At 31.7% G+C, this 21949-nt stretch overlaps 1 protein-coding gene across 1 annotated transcript in view; it reads left to right on the forward strand.

Annotated features, from left to right (window-relative positions):
* LOC134851937 (double C2-like domain-containing protein alpha) overlaps positions 1 to 21949 on the forward strand; it is a 49370-nt gene that overhangs the window by 19233 nt on the left and 8188 nt on the right. The window contains 2 exon segments of the mRNA XM_063868212.1: positions 8720 to 8767; positions 21178 to 21339. Of these exon segments, the coding sequence (XP_063724282.1) occupies positions 8720 to 8767; positions 21178 to 21339 (210 nt within the window).

Raw genomic sequence — 21949 nt, forward strand, 5'->3', positions numbered from 1 at the left:
TGGAGCAAACACCAGTGAATAAAAAACTGGGGGAAAATAAAAGATTTTGAGTTTTTTTAATTTGTCAAACTTTGGCAAGAAAAAAATTTTTCTATGGCTTTAAACGGCCATCGAAACATTTAGATTCGATACAAGCAACCTTGTTTGGAGCGGGGTATCTGCTTAATAATTTCCCTCTTTGCAAAAAGGGAGGATGGTTCATAAGTAGATTAAGTTAGCGAATTTCGACCAGTCAGAATGCAGCAAACTTAGATGCCTCTAAAGAAAACTCTTGTTTTTAGAGGTAGAAAAGTTCTTCACTAGTTACTCTTAGGTTGGATTTTTTGGATTGTTGAGTAGATCCAGCATCTATTTTGTCTTCCATGTAATAAATGAATATAAACAAATGTGAACTTGAATGAAATCATAAATATTTTGTCTAAATTTAAAAATAATAATTTTTCAAAACACCCCAGATTTGAATAATGGCAAATACACTTGATTCTTTAATAGTTAAAAGTGTTTTAAACTAAAATAAGTGCCTCATCAAGTTTCCTGTTTTTTAAACGATGTGCTTATGATTGAGGTGATTTCAAAGCTTTGCTTAACTATATTTGACAGACTGCAGTATCACTTTATCGGATACATGATAATGACAGTGTCCCATGAAAGTGCCTCCTTTGATTATTCGGCAAATATCTCATTTTTCACAACAAAAAGTAAAAATTTTGGCTAGCCAACCTTGGATGCGATGAAATAAAGAGGCTGCTTGAACCTTCTGGAAAACTTGACCTTCCTGAAAAGAGTAACTAAACTATGCGAGGCTGCAACCTCTTAGCGATATGCGGATCTTCTTAGAAATCACCCCGTTCCAAGAAAATTGATAATTGTTAGGTAGATTAAGTTAGTCGAATTTTCGACCAATCAGAATTTATCAAAATCTGATTTTTTTTATATATGGAAGGCGCTAATGCTAATTTAATGCTTTTCTTTAAATGGGTGGCAATTCTGTATTAGATGAATAAGTTCAACGATGCTATTATTTGTTCTCGCAAAATGTATCAGGATGATTTTGGATTGATTTGTATTGATTTTAATTTGATCAAAATTGATTAACAGTTTTAATTTTGGGAACTGAAATGGATTTTAAATCGATTTAAATCGATTTGGATGGATTTTCTGACTCCCTAAAATCCACCCGAATTTCACCTAAGTCCATCTGAATCATAAAAAAAATCCATTTAAATTAATATTAAAAGACCCCTGAGCAAATCAATTTAAATCGATTTTTCTGCTGACACGGCAAAAAAACAGGCAATTTAAAAAAAGTAATTGAAATATTTTATTCTTGATTTCTTAAATAAAGACACTCGGGTTAGATGTTAGAGAGTTGAAAAAAGTGGTCCACTAAAATCAGATTTTGAGTATTAAAAACTGCAATAAACTCCATCCTTTTAAATAAAAAATCTAGAAAAGGGTTACAATAAATCAAATTTTGAGCTCTATTATTTGCAATGAAATCATCAAAAATCTAATTGTAAATTAGAGTTTTGGCAAAAATTTATGCGACAAATCAAAAAGTATTCGATCTAAACTCATATTTGAGCTCAAAAATATGCAACAAAGTTATAGAAAATTGTCATTGCTTGTCAGATTTAGGGCAATAACCTGAGTAACATATCAAGAAAAGGGTCACAATAAATCAAATTTTGAGCTCAAAAAAATACATTGAAATCATCAAAAAATATCGTTGTATTTTAGGCAAAAAATTTATAGAACAAATCAAGAAAATGATCGGTATTTCAAATTTTGAGCTCAAAATTGTGCAACAAAATTATAGAAAATTGTCATTGTTAATCAGATTTATGGCAATAACCTGAGTAACATATCAAGAAAAGGGTCACAATAAATCATACTTTGAATTTAATAATTTGTAATAAAATCACTAAAAACTATCATTGTAAATCAGATATTAGGCAAGAAACCTACGTAAAAAGTCCAAAAAACGGTCACTTTTTGAAGCTCAATTTTTTTTAAAAAACATCCAATTTTGAGCTCAAAATATACAAGGAAGCAATAAAATGCTATAGATTTTCTTTAAAAACTATTTATTTATGCTACTTTTTGTTATTTTAGGTGTAATTGGTCTTTTATGATGGGCAAGAATCAATACAACGCAAAGTTGAAACGGTTGAAATTCGAATTAAAAAAATGATTTAAATCAGTCTTAATCCCTCAAAACACATAAACAATTTAAGACGATTTAATATAAACAATCAATTTAAAAAATGATTAAATTTGATCGACGTGGATCATTTTTAGCTGGGATTTAAGATCAATTAAAATTGATTTGAAATTGATCCAAAGCAATCTTAACCTTTCACATTTAATCTTCGTAATTTTTCATACTAAAAACGATCTCATTTAAATCTACATACTTTTTTCCTATTAAAATCAATCTTAATTCATTTTTGTCAGTGCGGGTAAGTTCATATGTCCGATAGACTTTGGAGTTTTCGCTTATTTTCCATTTCCCACTTTTGGGTTTCAATTTCGAAAGTTTAATCAACGTAATATTTATCATGTAATAAAGCTAGACAACCTTAAAAAACCAACGGACAAATTTAACATCGTAATATCAATCAGGTACGCAGTCAAAATAACGCTTTTACATGCTTTTATAGCAAAAGCGTTTAGTCGCAAAAGCAATGTGAAATTGGAAGATTTGAAATTTAGGGGGAGGGAAATGAAACTTAAGCGTAGGAGGGGGTTGTTAGGTGGCGCCAGGGTTGTCAAAGAAGATCTCAAAGATTTTTCTAGAAAAAGTCACTGCTATTCGGGATATTTGTTTAATCTTTTATTTCACACTATCTGCTTATAGACTACATTTTGTTCCCTAATTTGAGTTAAACTAGTGTTCATTTCCTGTCACACTTCCTCTTGGCTTGGAAATTTAAACGAGGCTGCTAAGATCTCTTTTCAGTTATTCAGAACTGAAGCGCTCCTTATGTTAATGCTGATTCAATAAGGTTTTGCTAGTTAACATGCAATGATGAAAATGAAAGCCCCTTATTTTTTACTCTCTTACAAAAAAGACAACTAACACGAATAATTTCAGACAATTGCAAGCAGTTTTGAAAAAATGCCTGTTTTGAGCACTTTTTAGAGAAAACTTGACAGAAAACTCGCGGTTTTTCAAGCCGCAATTTAGTACATAATGGCGCCAAGGGTAACTTTATAAAACATTTGGACAGTCAAGGACAACCAACAAAGCAGCCATTTCTGGTTGGTCGGCCAGAAATGGCTGTCTTAAAACTATACCAAAGGATGGTTCTCGGGAAAAAATATTAGCAACCCAACTTGAATGTGGCGGTCGGCCCTGACCCCATACACTGGCTCGCTACTGAATATTTCTACGGGCACGGTTTGATGGTTTTTGTACAATTGCTGACCCTCACAGAGATTATTTCCTGATTTTTGTTTCAACTGATGAAATGGTATTATGCGAAATGATTTTTAATTATTCAAATTGCGTCGTTTTTTTTGTTTTCATTCATTTTTCAAAGTTGACCGTTTATTTGGGACCGCTTTACTTTTGAATCACAAAATATGATCTTCAAAATTGTCTTGGAACCTTAGAAAAATGTGTTGAACAACGTTAATAACATTTTTGCACAACTTATAGTTTTATTGGTCAACTTATTGGAACTACTTTTGAAACTGAGACAGTGAATACCGTTAAAAGTGCAACGCAGCTGCTGAACCTACCTTTGAAATATTAGAATAACAAAGAAAAACGATTGCCTTCTTTTCAGAGACGTCTTTTTAATAGGTTTGAAAAACAATAGTTTCAACACAAAATTTAAAACAATTTTAATTCAACGGCGATCTGCCATGAAAATATTTTTCAGAGGAAAAACTCGCAAACTGCAGACCGAAAGGTAAATGCGATGCTTCAAAAAAATATATTTCGATTTGTTTTTAGCTTGAAAGTCAAAAAAATTGTTTAAAAATAATAAATTGTTCGATAATTTTGTTGAAAACTAGTAATTTGAATGAAGAACCTGTAATAACTTCAACTTTGGTCTAATAGATCAATAACTGTTCCAATTTTTCAAAAAGACAGAAAACTTATGCTTCAAGCTTTGGGTGGTTTTTGTTCCGACTTTCGTAACGAAAGTAACGGAATATTTTTTCCTCGGGATGGGTTTTTTCTTCAGGCAAATTTCGACTATTCAAATAGCAATTTTTGAACAATTTTTTTTACATCATTCGAAAGCTATTGTTGTCTGTCTTGAGCTTAAACTTGAAAAGATATTTCACCTGTGATCATTTTTTGTGAAGTTATGGGGGTTTAAAGATTGCCATTTTGGCCAATTTATGACAACTAATGCGCGATAAATTTCGCGCTATCAACGCGTGAGCTAGATTTAATCCGTTTTAGAAATCGTTTCCAAATTGGTTCAAGAAAGATTATATGCGATAATTGATTTTTCAATTGGAGCAAAATCTCAAACTTTTTAGAAAAGTTTGTTAATTTTGAATGCAATTTTTTAATAGGAGAAAAATCTATCACTTTGAACTCACTATGGCGTTTCACAACAAATCTCAAAATTATAAGAAAAAAAAATTTAATTTTATTTTATTACATTTAAATTTTCCATGTTAATACTGCTCCATAGACCTTAAAAGGCAGTCGGAACATTCAGGGCATTGACAGGGGAAAAAACTATTCTCAATTGAAACAAGGCTGCTCATACCGTGTGAAGCCCGGAACATTCCGACTCCGTTTTAAGTTCTATTGAGTACTACTCGCTTTGAAAAATAATGAAACTTTCAAAAAAAAAACGATTATCGTAATTTTTTTTGCTTTTTTTTAAATAATCACTCCACACATTAAGCAAAGTGCAAAAACCGTATTTCTTGCTTAGATTGAAATATTTAATAGTCCAAATAGCTTTCTTCAGCCAAATTTGCCAATTTGGAACCATTTTTGGGAGTTAATTCCGCAAAACATATCGAGCGTTTGTTGTCTCAAATTGACAATGATTAAATTTCCATAACCTAACTAAAACAATCACAGGTGCAAAACTTCTTTAATTTGAGCTCAAAGCAACAACACTGTTTGATTGATAAAAAATTCTGGCAAAAAATTTACTTAAAGTCAATTTTTGTCTGGAGGAAAAAGCACCCGAGCTCAAATATTGCGTCACTTTCTTCAAGATTCGGAAAAATAAGGACAGCAAGCTGGTCTTTATATAACAATACAATACGTTAAACACATTTTTGTGTTTCTTTTTACTTGGGGTGTGGGGTATAAAATGAAGACATAAAATTTAAATTTTTTTTTGATATTTTGTACTCTTTCACTACTATTTTCAATTTTCTTCAATTCTTTTTTTCGGGTTCTGGACGCAAAAATTCTTCTTAGCTTCACCTCTTCATTCAATCCAAAATACCTAGCAAATTAATTCGATCGTAAGTTTTGTGGCTAAATTTATGATTGAAAATGAACAAAGAAAATCAATACAAATTTGGTTTCATCTTCATTTTCACTCTATAAAAAAAAACAACTATTTCCTGTTGAGGCAAGTTTACGCTTTGAGGCAAGTTTACAATAAGTAAAAATTCAATAGTATTTAATATACCGCGAGGCCTCAAAAAAATAGGCGCAATTAACAGATAAAAATTGAGTTAGCTTATTGTTTTTTTTCGCGCTTTCAAAATAGTCTTTTCTGCAGTTTTATTAGCGAATAACTGTTTCTATTCGCTTAGTTACTTTCTAAAAAATTAAATTGATTTTTTTTAAATTTGATCAATCTATGAAAAAATGATTTGTAAACTGCATGCAATTATCTGCTTTTCTAATTTCACTGCTTGGTCGGTTTTGTTAATAGTTTTTACTATTTATAGTTATTGAGTTTTTGAAATTTTATATTTCAATTTATTTTCGTTTATAGAAAATTTACTTCGTTTATCTCTGAGGTCGTCTTAAATACAATTGAAGTTTTCAATTTTAGCAACAACAACATTTGCGTTTTTTTTCTATAAATGAATTGTAAGATATTTTTGAGTCATCCAGCTAAAAAAGTTGGAGGCCTGATCTATCTGGTCTAAAAATAGAACTGATCCAAACGCAGGTAAAAACAAAATCTTAGTAGTTATTGCAAAAGAAAAGTTGCTGATTGAAAAATTCAGATTTTTTGACGCCACAAATTGGAAACAGTGGCCGCGTAAATAAACAGTTCAGCTTTCAGTTTTCTAACTGTTAATAATCGTTTTTGCCCAAATCTTAACTTCCGAATAAACATGTGTGAGTTTGTGTGGAATTCGATATGAAATTGAATCGTTTACAAAAAAATATTCACGTTAAATATTTAATAACAGGATGAAAATCAATCTGCTAATAAGAGCTTCAGTCATATAGTTTTTCTGGTTCCGTTTTGTTGTTGGCGCCTTTTGCCTATTCCTCCCCCCTTCTAAATAATTTTATCGCGTTTCCGGAAAAAAACAGAAAATTTTTTTCCTAGATTAGTTTTTTTTTATTATTGAATTAGGATAATAAAAGTCACTCATATTCTCCTTCTGATGTGAAGCTAAGAAAAAGTTAAGACTTGCTCAATATATGCTCTATGTTTCATTTCATTAAGTGATTTTGATCGGCGTTCGTTGATTTTGCTCAAATTTCTTCAAAAAAACGAAGTAAGTGCTCTGTTTTGGTTGTTTGTTTGTTGTTCTGTTGATTTTTGTAGATAATTGTCATCATCTCAAAAATGTTAAAACTAAAAAATTTTTTCTTCAAAAATCCACTTTCATAAGAACACTAGCCTTTGAAAGTTGGGATTTTCGAAGCACGCTTGATTTAGTTTTCATTTTAAAGTTGTTTCTAACAATGGAAAATATGAGAAAAAGGTTCGGAACAATGAAAAACAATAATAGAGTAATTTGAAACAATAAAATTTTTATCTAGCGTTTTGTTTAAAATTGATTTTGTCTTTAAAAGTCATTTCACACCCTTTAAAGGGTAGACAGAACATTCGGTCACACTCACCACTTGAGTTGTATCGCTCCGACTCGTGAGGTTAAAATGAAGTTTTTTGATTTTTTTTTCATTGTTGTAATTTCCATTTTTTCTGTAACTCTTTTCTGTTCAGACAATTTTCGACTCCAAATAACAGTTTTCGATGGATTTTTGAAAAGTCTGAAAGTTTTTCGTTTTGATCTTAAAATTAAGGCGAAGGTTTACCTGTAACTTTTTTAGAAAAGTTACATGGATTCAACCATTGGGCTATTTTTGAATTTTGAAAGCGCTCTTTTACATATTTACCTTTTTACAGAAGCAATTGAAAATTCATTCCAAATAATGCATTATTAGACGCGAAATAGAAAATGTTGTCGTTAAAAATTTGTGTGGTGTGAAAACTATCGGAAACAAACCGAAATAAAACTAGACTGTTGTATCAAGACAAAGCATTGAACGTTTCGACTGCCCTTTATCGTCGATTACAAGCTTTTTGCTTCAAACAATTTCTAATAAAATAATTCAAAATGATCAGAAATTTCGAACATAATTTTTTTTAAGTTACCCACTATTTATGTTAAGTCCCATCTGGTATGTTTTTTAACGTATAGCAGAACATCAAGAGTATTATTTGCCTCAATCCAATTTGGAAGGATTCAGTTTGTCGCTTACGCTTCGAAAAAATGAAACATATCGAGCGTTCATTATACCAGCTTGAACTATAGTCGCCAAAGTAGTCCCACATTCGAACCATTATAACTTAGCAAAAATGAATCACTGGTGAAATACTTGGAATTTATTATATTCGGGCTCAAGACAACGGTATTTTTCAGATGTTATAAGGCATATGTCGAAAACGCTTAGTTACGATGCCCTATATTGTACGGAAAAAAAACACCCCACGAATAAATCTTTCGAGTTTTCTTGAAAATTCGGAATCAAGTCAAACGTTTTCTAAAGCATATGTTTTGTGAATTGAGAAAAATTCAAGAAAAATTCTCAGGTACTTCAAAAAAGGGGTTAGAAAATTCAAATATTCAGGTTTACGGACTGTTCAAGATGCTCGGAATGAAAACGGAAATTTAAAAAAAACTTCGTTGTTTGAATTCACAACTTTTTTTTTAAATTAATGCTCCCAAGTAAAATACAAAAAATCATCAGGATGATAAAAGTGATTTTGTTAGAATGCCAAACTATAAATGTCAATCAAATATTTACAAAAACAGTATCATGCCAATCATAATATATCAAGGAAAATTATGCAGCTGATTGATTCTGTGATAAAAACGCGGTTGTTATAATCCTGTTAATTGTTCAATCGGTTGTCTGCATTTAGTTTGCATTAACATGTTTTGTTTAAAAAAATTTGGCGAATTCAGCTGTTTGTCAAAAAAAATACTTGGTTCAAATTTAGCAGTAACATTCTACCATAACTGATCATAGGCGCTTTAAAATTTCACTTTTCATCGTTTTACGGTTTATCCTTAAAAATATTTTAATAGTCGTTTGTCAGTCTGGTAAAGTTTAAAATTTAGTGTACTAAGTAAAGTCAACAAAGTTTAAAGTTACTTGCGTTTGAGCAAATCATTAGACAAGAAAATTGAAATAAAATTTTAAACCGCAGCACTAATACGGCCCAAATTGAATTTTGATTGCAGCTATCATTTTTTTTTGCCTGAAACTACAAATAATCGTTCAAAAATTGTCGTTTTGTTTCAGGAAGAAATGCTCAACTTGCGAAAATTATATCAAAAACCAACACAAAAGGTGAAAAGAAGATAATCGCTCATAACCCTTATACTCATTCAGAATACATTTTTGTCTATGTGTTTTCTCTATATTGATTCTCTGAAGTTAAGGACTAAAAAAGCTGATTTCCGAAAAAATGATTGGCGTTTGACTTTCACGTCTGTTAGACTTGATTGCCCAATATCATATTTTTCATAAATTGTTAATGTATATATGCACTATAAATTTATGTAAAAGGTATACGTTGGCCTTTTGCAAAAAGAAATTTTAAAAATGTATATTGAAATTAATGTTAACTGATTCTGATATGAAATGCAATAAATAAGCATTTTGCTTCATTTCCAAGCTTAAGGATAAAAATTACCGTTGTTTTTAGTTTAAAAAAAAAGTTACTGAAAGCTGCTTATAACAATTAAAAAAAATAGATACAATTTTCAAATTCATTGTCAACTTCCTACATTTAGAAAAACCAATTACAGTTTTAAGTTTAAGTGGTTTCATCAGTTTTTCTTTTCATATTGCGCGCGAACTGAAAAAAATTGATGATTTGATTGTCCCTCTTAATCTTACCGTAGAATCATTCCCGCTTTCAATTTCAACCCAAAATTTGAATTGCTAAATTTATTCCTTTAGGGGGGTATAACCGAAAAGACCCTCATTCCCTTTGGGTCAACAGAGCCCAAACGTTGTAAATAATGAAACCAGGGATTGGACCCCCTGCCGACCCAACGGTTACCTTCCATAAACCCCCCCCCCCCCCGCCCCTTGTACTTCTTCGAGATATCAATTTTTGGCTGACCGCCTTTTGCGCCAATATATACTAAGTTTTAGGGGGTGGGGGGGGGGGCTTTCTGTTTGCAATGACGTCAGCTAAACTTCCATCCTTCCCCTCTCATTCTACTTCTACTTTCCCCCTACCTTATTTGTAAAAAACAGGGGGTGGCACATGTGTTAGTTCAGTCAAACTCGATCAATCCTGGACATTTTTATGGATAACTTCGTCATGCAAAAATCTTATTACAGTTCAATTCAAGCGCAAAACACCTGTACGTTTATGTTTGTTTTTATCTAGGTTTAATTTTTTCATTTCCGCTTTACTTTTTCAATAGGATATTGTGAGAGCTCATTGGATTTTTTCAAAGGAAAGTCGCATCAAGTTCTCAAATACTTTTGTCAAATATTTTTTTTTCAATAATTTGATCAAATTTGTTTTTGCTCAGACTTGAAAGGAATGGTGCACGTTGAAGCCTTAAATAGAAGTTGTACCACTCAAGTAGAACTCTTTCCTAGACATGGGCTGTTGGTTTAACTGTTTTCCGAATCCCTAGGGGTTGTGCGTCGAGAAAACAAGGACGTCTTAGACTAATACTTTCCCTACTTACCACATCATTGTAGCTGTACTCTGAAATTATAATTTCATTCAAGCCATCGCAACTTCAAAATCAATATGGGGTAAAATCAAAGCTAAGCTAAACTCTTTTCATCCGTGCCATAATTCTTTAACTTTCTCGCATCTTTCAGTTTATGACATAAGGGACCCATCTAGATTTTGCATCCATATCAAAGTTATGTAATTTGATGTTGTTTGCTTTACCTGCTTTCATTTATAACAAAAAAAGAAATGTGCTTCCGCAAAACCTTATTTTTTGTAATTTGAAATTTATAGACTCTTCTGTTGAAGCTGATCAAAGTTTTCTCGAGGGGTTCAGGGTAACAATTTTGAAAATAATTTTGAAAATTTAGTCCACTTCATTAGGCCACCAATTCAATTTATCAAGCAGTTTCAACATAACAAAACTAAAATATGAACTTGCCGAAAAAATTAATTTCTGGAAGTTTGTGTCAAAAAAAAACATTTCTTTTTGCACGCGCTTTTGAATTATATGCATACATAAGCGCCAATTGCGCTTTCACAAAATTTTGGATCGGTGGATATTCTTTAATTTGTCAAAAAAAAGAGCTGATAATTTGGTAACACTAGGTAATGTCATAAAACAAACTGGTACAAATTTTTCTACCCCATCCTGGTTTCTCTCAATTATTTATATTATTTTAGCCCAATTTTGTTTGTTTTGCCCATTTTCATGAGAGGGAGCCAAAATAAGTTGATGAGGTAGTGGATGTTCCGCTTCAATCTCCTTTCGACGTATCCCCCGCGCCATCCTAGCCGGGTGTGAAAGAGGTGAAGGGGGTTTATTATGGCAGGTATCTTGTGACACTTGCATGTAATGTTAAAAAATCAATTTTTGTTTTGCCAATTTGCATTTTGTGCTTCACTAAGCAACTAATTACCAACTTTTGGCACATTAGAACATTGCTGATAAGACAAGTTATAAGCAGGTTTATTTTGCCACAGTGCTTTTTCTCCCTTGACAAAAAAAGCCAAATAAAGCATTCAGATAAAATTACATGCATGGAAAGATAAAAATACATTGCTTTTTTTAACTGCCATTTAATTAGAGTTTTTGTTTAGTTTCAGGTCTAATTTCAGTTGATTTGATTTTAAGAAAACAAATGAAGTCGTCTTCTGCTATCTATAGATAAAAAGCTATTTTACTCCAATGTTTTAGTTTAAGGAAAGTACTTACCGCCTTTTCCAAGACGACAATTCCTTTTAGAGAAATTTTAGATATCCCAATGCCGTCGTTATGAACTTTTAAATAACGTTATTACCTTTTCGCCAGTCCCATTACCATTAAGTAATTGGTTCTATTTTCTTTTGTTCTTCATTACCATGCTAATCTTAATGCATAGCTTACCTGAAGTTTTTACCACCGTTTATTTTATCGTTCTCTTTTTGTAAAATTGCTTAAAACTTAATTTTTTTGAAGAAGGCCTTCAAAATTCATTTCAAAAGTTGCACCTATCGATTAGCCAGAGTTGCCTGAGGTTTTTAACAACTGTTAATAACTGATAACTGATTATAAGTAACCAATTACAACATATTATGTCTAATTTACGGGGTCAACTAACGACGGCGCTGTCAGTCGTGTCCCGTAGTAGTAAGTCGCGAAGTCGCAGTCCGAACCCATTTCTCGGAGACAATCGCAATAAAGTTGCGCTCGGCCGAAGACTATCCAAGTCTAACTCGGATATATCTCAAATGAAGGCGGACAAACGTAAGTTCCGATTGCTCTCAGATGTATTTTTAGCAATAGTTCAGAAATGGTTTCTTGAACTGACACACCCTCTTTCTTCTTCACACAGCAAATCGATTTGGATACATTTTTGATTTTCTTTTCATGTGTTATACCATCCGACCACGAAATGGAAAAAAACTTTGTATTCAGGCATCTTTGTTTATTTTTTTAAACTGTGCTATTTAGTTCAATTAGGGGCAATCAAAGCAAGTGAGTAAAGAAAAAACCTAATTAAGCTTTGAAAAATATAAATTCGAACCTTACTAAAGAGCTTTCCCGGCAACAAAAGATCAAAGTCTCAAAAAATTTTAGAAAAATTGAATAGAACAAATTGTTTTGGTTTTGGTTATTCATTTTGCTAATGCAACTGTTAGTCAATGCGAATGTAGTCAATTAATAATGTTATAAGGAAAATTTTATCCACATGCCTCGCTCAAAAAAGGACGTAAATTCTTATAAACTCTATAAGAGGTATTGATTTTTTTAGTTTCCTTTTCCAAAATTTACTGTAGTTCAAGTCCTTTTCCGCTATTTGCCAACAAACCAGCGTTGAAATGCTCAAATTTCAAATCACTTATAGCCAATTTTAGTTAAGGTATGACGGGTTTGAAAATTTCCAGTTTGGCTAATTTGGTTCAATTTGTTTGCGCGAATTGTTTGAGACTATGAACGCGTAGGCTGATATGTTCCGGCTCATATACCGTTCTTATTTTATTTGAGGCAAGCTAGCATCGGTTTGTTTTTTGAATATCGTGTGGGAAAATATTTTCGGAAGAAAAAAAATCATAATAATTTATTTTGACAAAAATCGACATTTTTTGTAGTTATTACTTAGACTTTAACGGGCAATTAAAACATTCAAAGCTTCGCTCCGACACCAGCAATCTCCTTTTTTTGTTATGTGCCTAAAACCGGTCTCACCTAATATTTTTCAGATTAATCATCGGAGAGACCTATTCGATCATTTCAATAATTGAATTGTATGAAAAATGGCTCGTCATACAAATATTGCAGACAAAAATGTATGATTTTTATGATTGGTATCACAACTTCAACTTCTTTTCAAAATTTAATTTTTTAGCAGTTATATTTGAAAAGCAGTTTTATAATGAAAGAACCAATTTCTGACTTATAGCCGAAAAATTTCAGAAAGATTGCACGAACCTTAATGTTAAGCTTATTTCCTGTGCGCTTATAGCAATTTCAGATTTATAGAAAAGTTAAATTTGGCTCAAAAATTTTAATGCTCAAGTAATTTAAGCAGCACATAAAATTAAATAATTTTGAGATTTTTTGTTCAAAAACACTTAAGAATTTGTGGCAGACTTTGCGCAGATTTAAGTCATATCATATCGTCTTACGGATTTTTCTTATCCACTGCTAATTTGTGGGAACAAAAGGACACAAAAAGTGTACTAATATTTGTTTTGCAAGACCGCTAATTTTGAGAACTCTTCAAAAAAATACCGATTATAAAATTCCAATGTTTGATAGGTCTCTTTGAGATTTTTTTTCAATTTTCTAATTTTTGCGTAGAATCGTGAAACGTTTTTGTAGCTAAAATTTTTCATAGAACAGAATCACATGTATCAAACAAATATCAGCTGGCTTTATACATTTTATAAGTTTTTGGCTCAAAACAAAATTTAAAAGTTAAATGGTGACTGGAATTTTTGCCGCAAAAAGAACGATCTTTTATCAGTTTAATTGACTGAATACATTACCCTTAGATACCACTTTGCGTCTTCCTTTCAATTTAAACTGAGGGAAAATTTTGTTAAACTAGTTCAATAACTATGTTAAAAGCTGTGAAAATGTCTAAAAAATAAAGATTCTAATGTAAGTTATATTAAAAAAGTCGTTCAAAAATAAATCACAGTAGTTTTATTTTAAAACAAAAGTATTGATTATACTATAATATTAATTTGTAGAATCTCAAATTTTGATAGAAACTGACTAAAAATGTGTGGATGGTGAGATTTTCTCAAAACAAAATTTTGTTCAATGAAAATAAAATTTCAATTTAATTTATACCCACTGAAAACTTGTGATGCCAAAAGTTTGAAAATAAAACAAGATTGCTTGTATCAGGGCAAAGCCCTGTTTGACTTGATTGCCGTTTAAACTTGATAAATTTTCTGCCCGAAATGGCTTGTTAAAAAGTCGAAAGCCACCTAAACTCAGTTTTTTTTGCTTCTTTTTTCTAAAGTTGGATGAAACAGTGACTTTGTTTGACGTTCATTTATTTCCGGGAGAACCAGGGGGGATTTAATTTTCGGCAAGTTCAACTAATTTTGAATACATAAGCTTTTCGCAGTTTAACATCAAAGTATTAGGCGTTGAGTTAATCTAAATCAGAAGCTTAGTCAAATCGAAAGGATGACAGCTAGTTGATCGAAAGTTTGACTTACTGGATGCCACAGAAGACATATTGTACTTGGCATTTTGGAGGATGAAGTAAAGAGAGAGTTTTTGTTTTGCAAGTTTTACCCGCTCTCCTTTTTTGTAGCCTTCTTGTCTCGATTCATTTTTTCAAACAGATTTGTTTTCGTTTTAAATTGACCTAATGATAATTAGTAATTTTAGTTTAAATTGATCTGAAGTCTAGTTTTGAGTTTTTACCCAACAACAAAAAAATATTTAAAAGAAAAACTTTTTGTAAATTTCATTCAATATGTTTACTTAAAAATAATAATTTTCTTTTTCACTCTGTTGTTTCACTTTTGTACGATTCTTGTCTCGAATCTTTTTTACAAAGAAATTTGTCTTTACTTTAACTGTGTTTCAACAAAACATTTGAAATTTAACTTAAGTTGATCTGAAATCTGTCTTTGACATATTACCCAGCAATAAAAAATGTTTTTGAAAAATTTATTGCAAATTTAAACCAAAATGTTGATTTCAAAACAGTTTTTTTTTCACTCAGTTGTTTCTCTTTTGTAGCATTCTTGTCTCGATATGTTTTTGCAAACAGATTTGTCTTTAACTGAACTGTTATCCAACGAAAAATTTTAAGTTTAGATTAAGTTGATCTGAATTTGCTTTTGACAACTTACACAAGTGAAGATTAATCTTGCCATTTGAAAACTGAAAACAAAAATTGTAGTTTTATACAAAGCCGAGATTTTGGTTGATGGTTAATTTGTGCAAAAATTTGATGTTGGACTACGTTATACAGAAAAATTTAAGCATTTTTTAATTCTTTTTTTTTAATGAAAAACTTGATTCAGCATAAAACTGATTTCGCGTCATTTTAAAACCGTTTAAAAAAGCGTCATTTTTTCAAAAATTTTGTTAAAGAGTTGATTTCGTTTAAATTATGGAAAGGTTCCTAACAGGTTTCATGTCTGGTTTTCAAACGTTTTTCCGTCAGCTACTATGAAAAATGTAGGCTTTAAGCACTTTTTTCAGAAATATTCAGAAACATAACTTTAGAAAAAAAACAGACATTTAATTACGTCTCAAACCTCACTTTATTTCTCTACTTTTTTGCCTAGCAGCATTCATTTGAAAGAAAGCTTTTTTTATACATTTTTAAATGATATGTGCTCATTTTTCTCCATCGAACTTTGAAAGACTGCTTGCTCTCAAAAAAGACAATGATAAATTTTCAGTGTTTGATAGAAATCCTAGAAGAAGATTTTTTTTCCCTATTATCTATTCTTTTGTCGAATCGTTAGCCAAGTTCTTTTTTTATTTGAAAAAGTTAGTTGGACAAGTTAGTATCGACCGCGTTCATATATTAAAAATTGTTTTGAATCAAAACAAAAAATGAAATAGATCGTTAGGCGTGGTAATTTTCAGAAAACAATGTATTTTAAAATTTAAAATGTATTTGCAAGTAATCAGGGAATTGAAAGGATGGCTAGCAAACTCAAATTTTTGCCCCGAAAGATTTTTATTATTTATCAGTTTACATAGTAAAATATATAACCATGAATTCAAAAAAGTCACATCGAACGTCAGTCACAGAAATTTCTTTCAAAACAAAATTTCTGATCAAATTTTATTGTTGTTGTACAAATTTTTGAAAAAAACTGACTATAATTGTGAGGTTGGTGAGTTTTTCTCATAACAGTTTTTATTTCACTGAAAAAAGCAACTCGAGTCACCTGTCCAAGAAATTCCATGCGTCAGATGAAAAATTCATGGCTAAGTTTTTTAGGGGTTGCCCGAGACTTCCTGAGTCGGTTTTTATTTTTTTGTCAGAAACCAGCTAGGCACTGCCAAGTTTTTGCTGAAAAACAAATTTTGCCGAGGAATGCAAACCGTTCCGAAAACGTAATAATGCAGGATTTTCTCATGGCATTTTGAGCTTCTACCGTGAAGAAGTTTTCTTAAAAAATTTGAGCTAGCTTTTGTCAATTGAAGACTTATCTTGTCATTTGAAAACTTAAAAACAAATTTTGTTGATTTACACAAAGCCGAGATTGTGGTTGATGGCTTCTTTATGCAAAAATATGCGTTTGGACTACGTTATAGACAAAAATTTAAATATTTTGCATTCATTTTTTTTAATGAAAGAGCTTGGTTCAGCATAGAAATGATTTCGCGTCAATTTAAAACCGTTCAAAAGGGAATCTACAATTTTTCAAAAAATTTGTAAAAACGTTGATTTTTTTATATTTCTGGAAATGCACCTAGCAGCTTGCAGGTTTGCTTGACAGGGATTTTTTTTCTTAGGAAATCAATCCGACTTTTCAACTTTCGATCGTTCAGCCATTTTGAAAATTGTGATTTTAAATTCGTTTTTGCTTAAAGATGTTGGAAAATATATAGATGGTTTTTAGTAGGATTTCCAGGATTGCCTTGCACTCCTTAATTTCCTGGTAGGAAGTCCAAGGTATTTCCCTGGCTATGTAACCCAGGAATAATCCAATCCCAACTATACGAGAGTATTGTATGTGACGATCAACGTAAAAGACCGTGGTAACGCTTACAGAGATGTCTTAGTAGTTTTAGATCCAGAAAATCACTTGTGATGAAGCGCATTAATATAAATGGGATGTGCATTTTTTATACAAAATAAATTTTTTTATGTAAAACAAAAACTAATTCAGCCATTTAAAAGCGCAGACAGTTTGGTTCTTCGTCAGAAAAAGATTTTTTTTGTATACTTGCGTTTTGAAATGTTTCTGTTGTAAAATTACTGAGATCCATTTTTCATGTTCAATTTTTCTAGGGACACAATACTCGTGCATTTATCGAAAAGAAAACATTTCGAGATCGTAAATTTGTCTTAGAGTTTTCACGTCAACTTGAAAAGAATTTCAATAAAACTTTCTCTGACCAATTTTATTTACTTTCAATTTTCATAAAAATATTTTCATAAGGCACATCGCGCTTTCATTTGACGTGTTTTTTTATTCTTCAAGTTAGACAAAAATTCGTCATTTTTTCTGAAAAAAGCAACTCGAGTCACCTGTCCAAGAAATTCCATGCGTCAGATGAAAAATTCATGGCTAAGTTTTTTAGGGGTTGCCCGAGACTTCCTGAGTCGGTTTTTATTTTTTTGTCAGAAACCAGCTAGGCACTGCCAAGTTTTTGCTGAAAAACAAATTTTGCCGAGGAATGCAAACCGTTCCGAAAACGTAATAATGCAGGATTTTCTCATGGCATTTTGAGCTTCTACCGTGAAGAAGTTTTCTTAAAAAATTTGAGCTAGTTTTTGTCAATTGAAGACTTATCTTGTCATTTGAAAACTTAAAAACAAATTTTGTTGATTTACACAAAGCCGAGATTGTGGTTGATGGCTTCTTTATGCAAAAATATGCGTTTGGACTACGTTATAGACAAAAATTTAAATATTTTGCATTTATTTTTTTTTAATGAAAGAGCTTGGTTCAGCATAGAAATGATTTCGCGTCAATTTAAAACCGTTCAAAAAGAATCTACAATTTTTCAAAAAATTTGTAAAAACGTTGATTTTTTTATATTTCTGGAAATGCACCTAGCAGCTTGCAGGTTTGCTTGACAGGGATTTTTTTTCTTAGGAAATCAATCCGACTTTTCAACTTTCGATCGTTCAGCCATTTTGAAAATTGTGATTTTAAATTCGTTTTTGCTTAAAGATGTTGGAAAATATATAGATGGTTTTTAGTAGGATTTCCAGGATTGCCTTGCACTCCTTAATTTCCTGGTAGGAAGTCCAAGGTATTTCCCTGGCTATGTAACCCAGGAATAATCCAATCCCAACTATACGAGAGTATTGTATGTGACGATCAACGTAAAAGACCGTGGTAACGCTTACAGAGATGTCTTAGTAGTTTTAGATCCAGAAAATCACTTGTGATGAAGCGCATTAATATAAATGGGATGTGCATTTTTTATAGAAAATAAATTTTTTTATGTAAAACAAAAACTAATTCAGCCATTTAAAAGCGCAGACAGTTTGGTTCTTCGTCAGAAAAAGATTTTTTTTGTATACTTGCGTTTTGAAATGTTTCTGTTGTAAAATTACTGAGATCCATTTTTCATGTTCAATTTTTCTAGGGACACAATACTCGTGCATTTATCGAAAAGAAAACATTTCGAGATCGTAAATTTGTCTTAGAGTTTTCACGTCAACTTGAAAAGAATTTCAATAAAATTTTCTCTGACCAATTTTATTTACTTTCAATTTTCATAAGAATATTTTCATAAGGCACATCGCGCTTTCATTTGACGTGTTTTATTATTCTTCAAGTTAGACGAAAATTCGTCATTTTTTCTGGAAAAAGCAACTCGAGTCACCTGTCCAAGAAATTCCATGCGTCAGATGAAAAATTCATGGCTAAGTTTTTTAGGGGTTGCCCGAGACTTCCTGAGTCGGTTTTTATTTTTTTGTCAGAAACCAGCTAGGCACTGCCAAGTTTTTGCTGAAAAACAAATTTTGCCGAGGAATGCAAACCGTTCCGAAAACGTAATAATGCAGGATTTTCTCATGGCATTTTGAGCTTCTACCGTGAAGAAGTTTTCTTAAAAAATTTGAGCTAGCTTTTGTCAATTGAAGACTTATCTTGTCATTTGAAAACTTAAAAACAAATTTTGTTGATTTACACAAAGCCGAGATTGTGGTTGATGGCTTCTTTATGCAAAAATATGCGTTTGGACTACGTTATAGACAAAAATTTAAATATTTTGCATTCATTTTTTTAATGAAAGAGCTTGGTTCAGCATAGAAATGATTTCGCGTCAATTTAAAACCGTTCAAAAAGAATCTACAATTTTTCAAAAAATTTGTAAAAACGTTGATTTTTTTATATTTCTGGAAATGCACCTAGCATCTTGCAGGTTTGCTTGACAGGGATTTTTTTTCTTAGGAAATCAATCCGACTTTTCAACTTTCGATCGTTCAGCCATTTTGAAAATTGTGATTTTAAATTCGTTTTTGCTTAAAGATGTTGGAAAATATATAGATGGTTTTTAGTAGGATTTCCAGGATTGCCTTGCACTCCTTAATTTCCTGGTAGGAAGTCCAAGGTATTTCCCTGGCTATGTAACCCAGGAATAATCCAATCCCAACTATACGAGAGTATTGTATGTGACGATCAACGTAAAAGACCGTGGTAACGCTTACAGAGATGTCTTAGTAGTTTTAGATCCAGAAAATCACTTGTGATGAAGCGCATTAATATAAATGGGATGTGCATTTTTTATACAAAATAAATTTTTTTATGTAAAACAAAAACTAATTCAGCCATTTAAAAGCGCAGACAGTTTGGTTCTTCGTCAGAAAAAGATTTTTTTTGTATACTTGCGTTTTGAAATGTTTCTGTTGTAAAATTACTGAGATCCATTTTTCATGTTCAATTTTTCTAGGGACACAATACTCGTGCATTTATCGAAAAGAAAACATTTCGAGATCGTAAATTTGTCTTAGAGTTTTCACGTCAACTTGAAAAGAATTTCAATAAAATTTTCTCTGACCAATTTTATTTACTTTCAATTTTCATAAGAATATTTTCATAAGGCACATCGCGCTTTCATTTGACGTGTTTTATTATTCTTCAAGTTAGACGAAAATTCGTCATTTTTTCTAAAATATACTTTGGATGTTTTTATCGAATAACGAGACAATTGATGATGAAGTTCGTTTAAAAAACCAGGCATAATATTAACTCTCAAAACTCGCTTTATTGCTCTGCATTTTTTGCTTCGTTTGAAAAAAGAGGTTTCGGATTTTTTTTTCTGATCTGTGCTCATTTTTTTCCATCGATCTTCGAATTGGTTTGAACTTCAACCACCTTTTTGATTGATGACGGACCTTTTTAATATGAGTTCAACTAGACGCAATCAATAAAAAGGTGCAGTTTTATGACCATTTTTGCAAATTCGGTACAATTTAGCCTTTTGTGAACGAACGACCATTTTTCTTCCGAAAAAGTAAGTTTTTTATTTTTAGCTAACAAAAGCCTTCGTTTTTAAGCGGAAGTTGTAAGCTATAGAAATCAGTGTCAACTAGTTTAAACAAATTCGTTTTACGAGTTAAGAGCAGCAACAAAAACAGTTTAAAAAATGTGAATTGGCTGAAGACTGTAGCAGCGGAAATGGTAGAATTTTGTTGACATGGTAGTGGTGGCAAAATGCTGACGCAGTTCACATTTTGTTTTACAAAACAGGATGCTCTGCCTTTCAAAAACAGGATATCTGGTTTATTTTCTCCACAAACAAGTGGCGGTCAGGTCTCTTGACGACCGTTTAATCACCTGTTTAAGGTTACTGGGTCAAAAAAGATAATTGCTCGAGCTCTCCTAATTCAAATACATGGAATCGTCAAGCTTTCTTTAATTTTATGATTTCTTACCTTCGATGGTCTGGTAAAAATTGTGAATCAATCTATGATTTAGGGTCGTTTATCCAGAAGCAAAGAGACTAAAAAAAAAGTGATCAGATCTAAAAAATCATAATTCCTGTCTAGACTTAGCTTTCACTATTTCGCTGGCTTCGCTTTTTTGATCTTAAGCTCCCCAGGTTGAGAGTTGACAGGAAAAATTATCGCTGATTCAGAGATATCTCAGTTTTGTAAAAAAAAAAAATTGCGATCATCTAACTAACCACTTCTTAAACTTTGCGGGACTCGAACCGCTAACTTCTCGATAGGCGTTTAACTGTATTCAACAGTTTCAACGTATCAGATAAATGGTGTTTAGTAAAATTTCTGACCATAACACTCAGATGGCTTGATCTTAAATGATGAAACTTTTTTTAAATAGTTGTTGAAACTATTCAAAAAATTCTTAAAGTTAAAGTTATTTTAAAAAACGGAACTCTCGATGCTGTTTTTCGTAAACTGATGACTTTGTTTAGATCGTGGTATGTTGGAGTTCTCAGTGACCTATGACGCTGATGCTTTCACCCTGCAGATAGCCCTACATCGGGCCATAGACCTGCCCCCAATGGACGTGAATGGACTGGCAGACCCCTATGTCAAGCTGCACCTCCTCCCCGATTCGTCCAAAGGTCAGCTAGGTTTGTATCCTCTCCTTACATGTTATCTATTCTCATTCCCTATTTTAGTTCGTTTTTGATAGACCAGTAGATCATTAGTGCGCATCTTATATGCCTATCGTATTACCTCCAATATTGTGCTGTTCGTTGTAAAATAAACGCATATTTTTGAACAAATATTTAAATATCTTGATTGTTGATTTTTTGTCATGTATTATTTTGGAGAAATGAGTTTTTTTTCTTGAGGAAATAGGAAAAAGAAGAAGAAGTTAATTGAATGAATTGAAAAACCCAGACAAGTAGACAACAATTAAATGCTTAGAGAAACTTCCAATTGAGCCTCACTAAATTAGGAAAAGAAAACTTTGAAAATACCACTCTAAAGTTCTTTAGAAGCTCTATAAACCTTTTTTCTGCCAATTTCAGTTCTACAGAACAAAGTAGGTTACATAATTGATTTTTGATTTCTGGTGACAATAGTTTTCTTAATAAAATTGTGAGGGACTTTTTATTCTTATTGCTGAAACAAAGGGATCTACTTAACAATCTCCACCCCTTTCAAGAAAGGGGGGGGGGGGGAGAGAAATTGTTAAGTAGTTCAAAATGGTCGATTTTTCGACCAATCAGAATG

This window comes from Symsagittifera roscoffensis, chromosome 7, assembly GCF_963678635.1.
Source record: "Symsagittifera roscoffensis chromosome 7, txSymRosc1.1, whole genome shotgun sequence".
Classification (NCBI taxonomy): Eukaryota; Metazoa; Xenacoelomorpha; order Acoela; family Convolutidae; genus Symsagittifera; species Symsagittifera roscoffensis.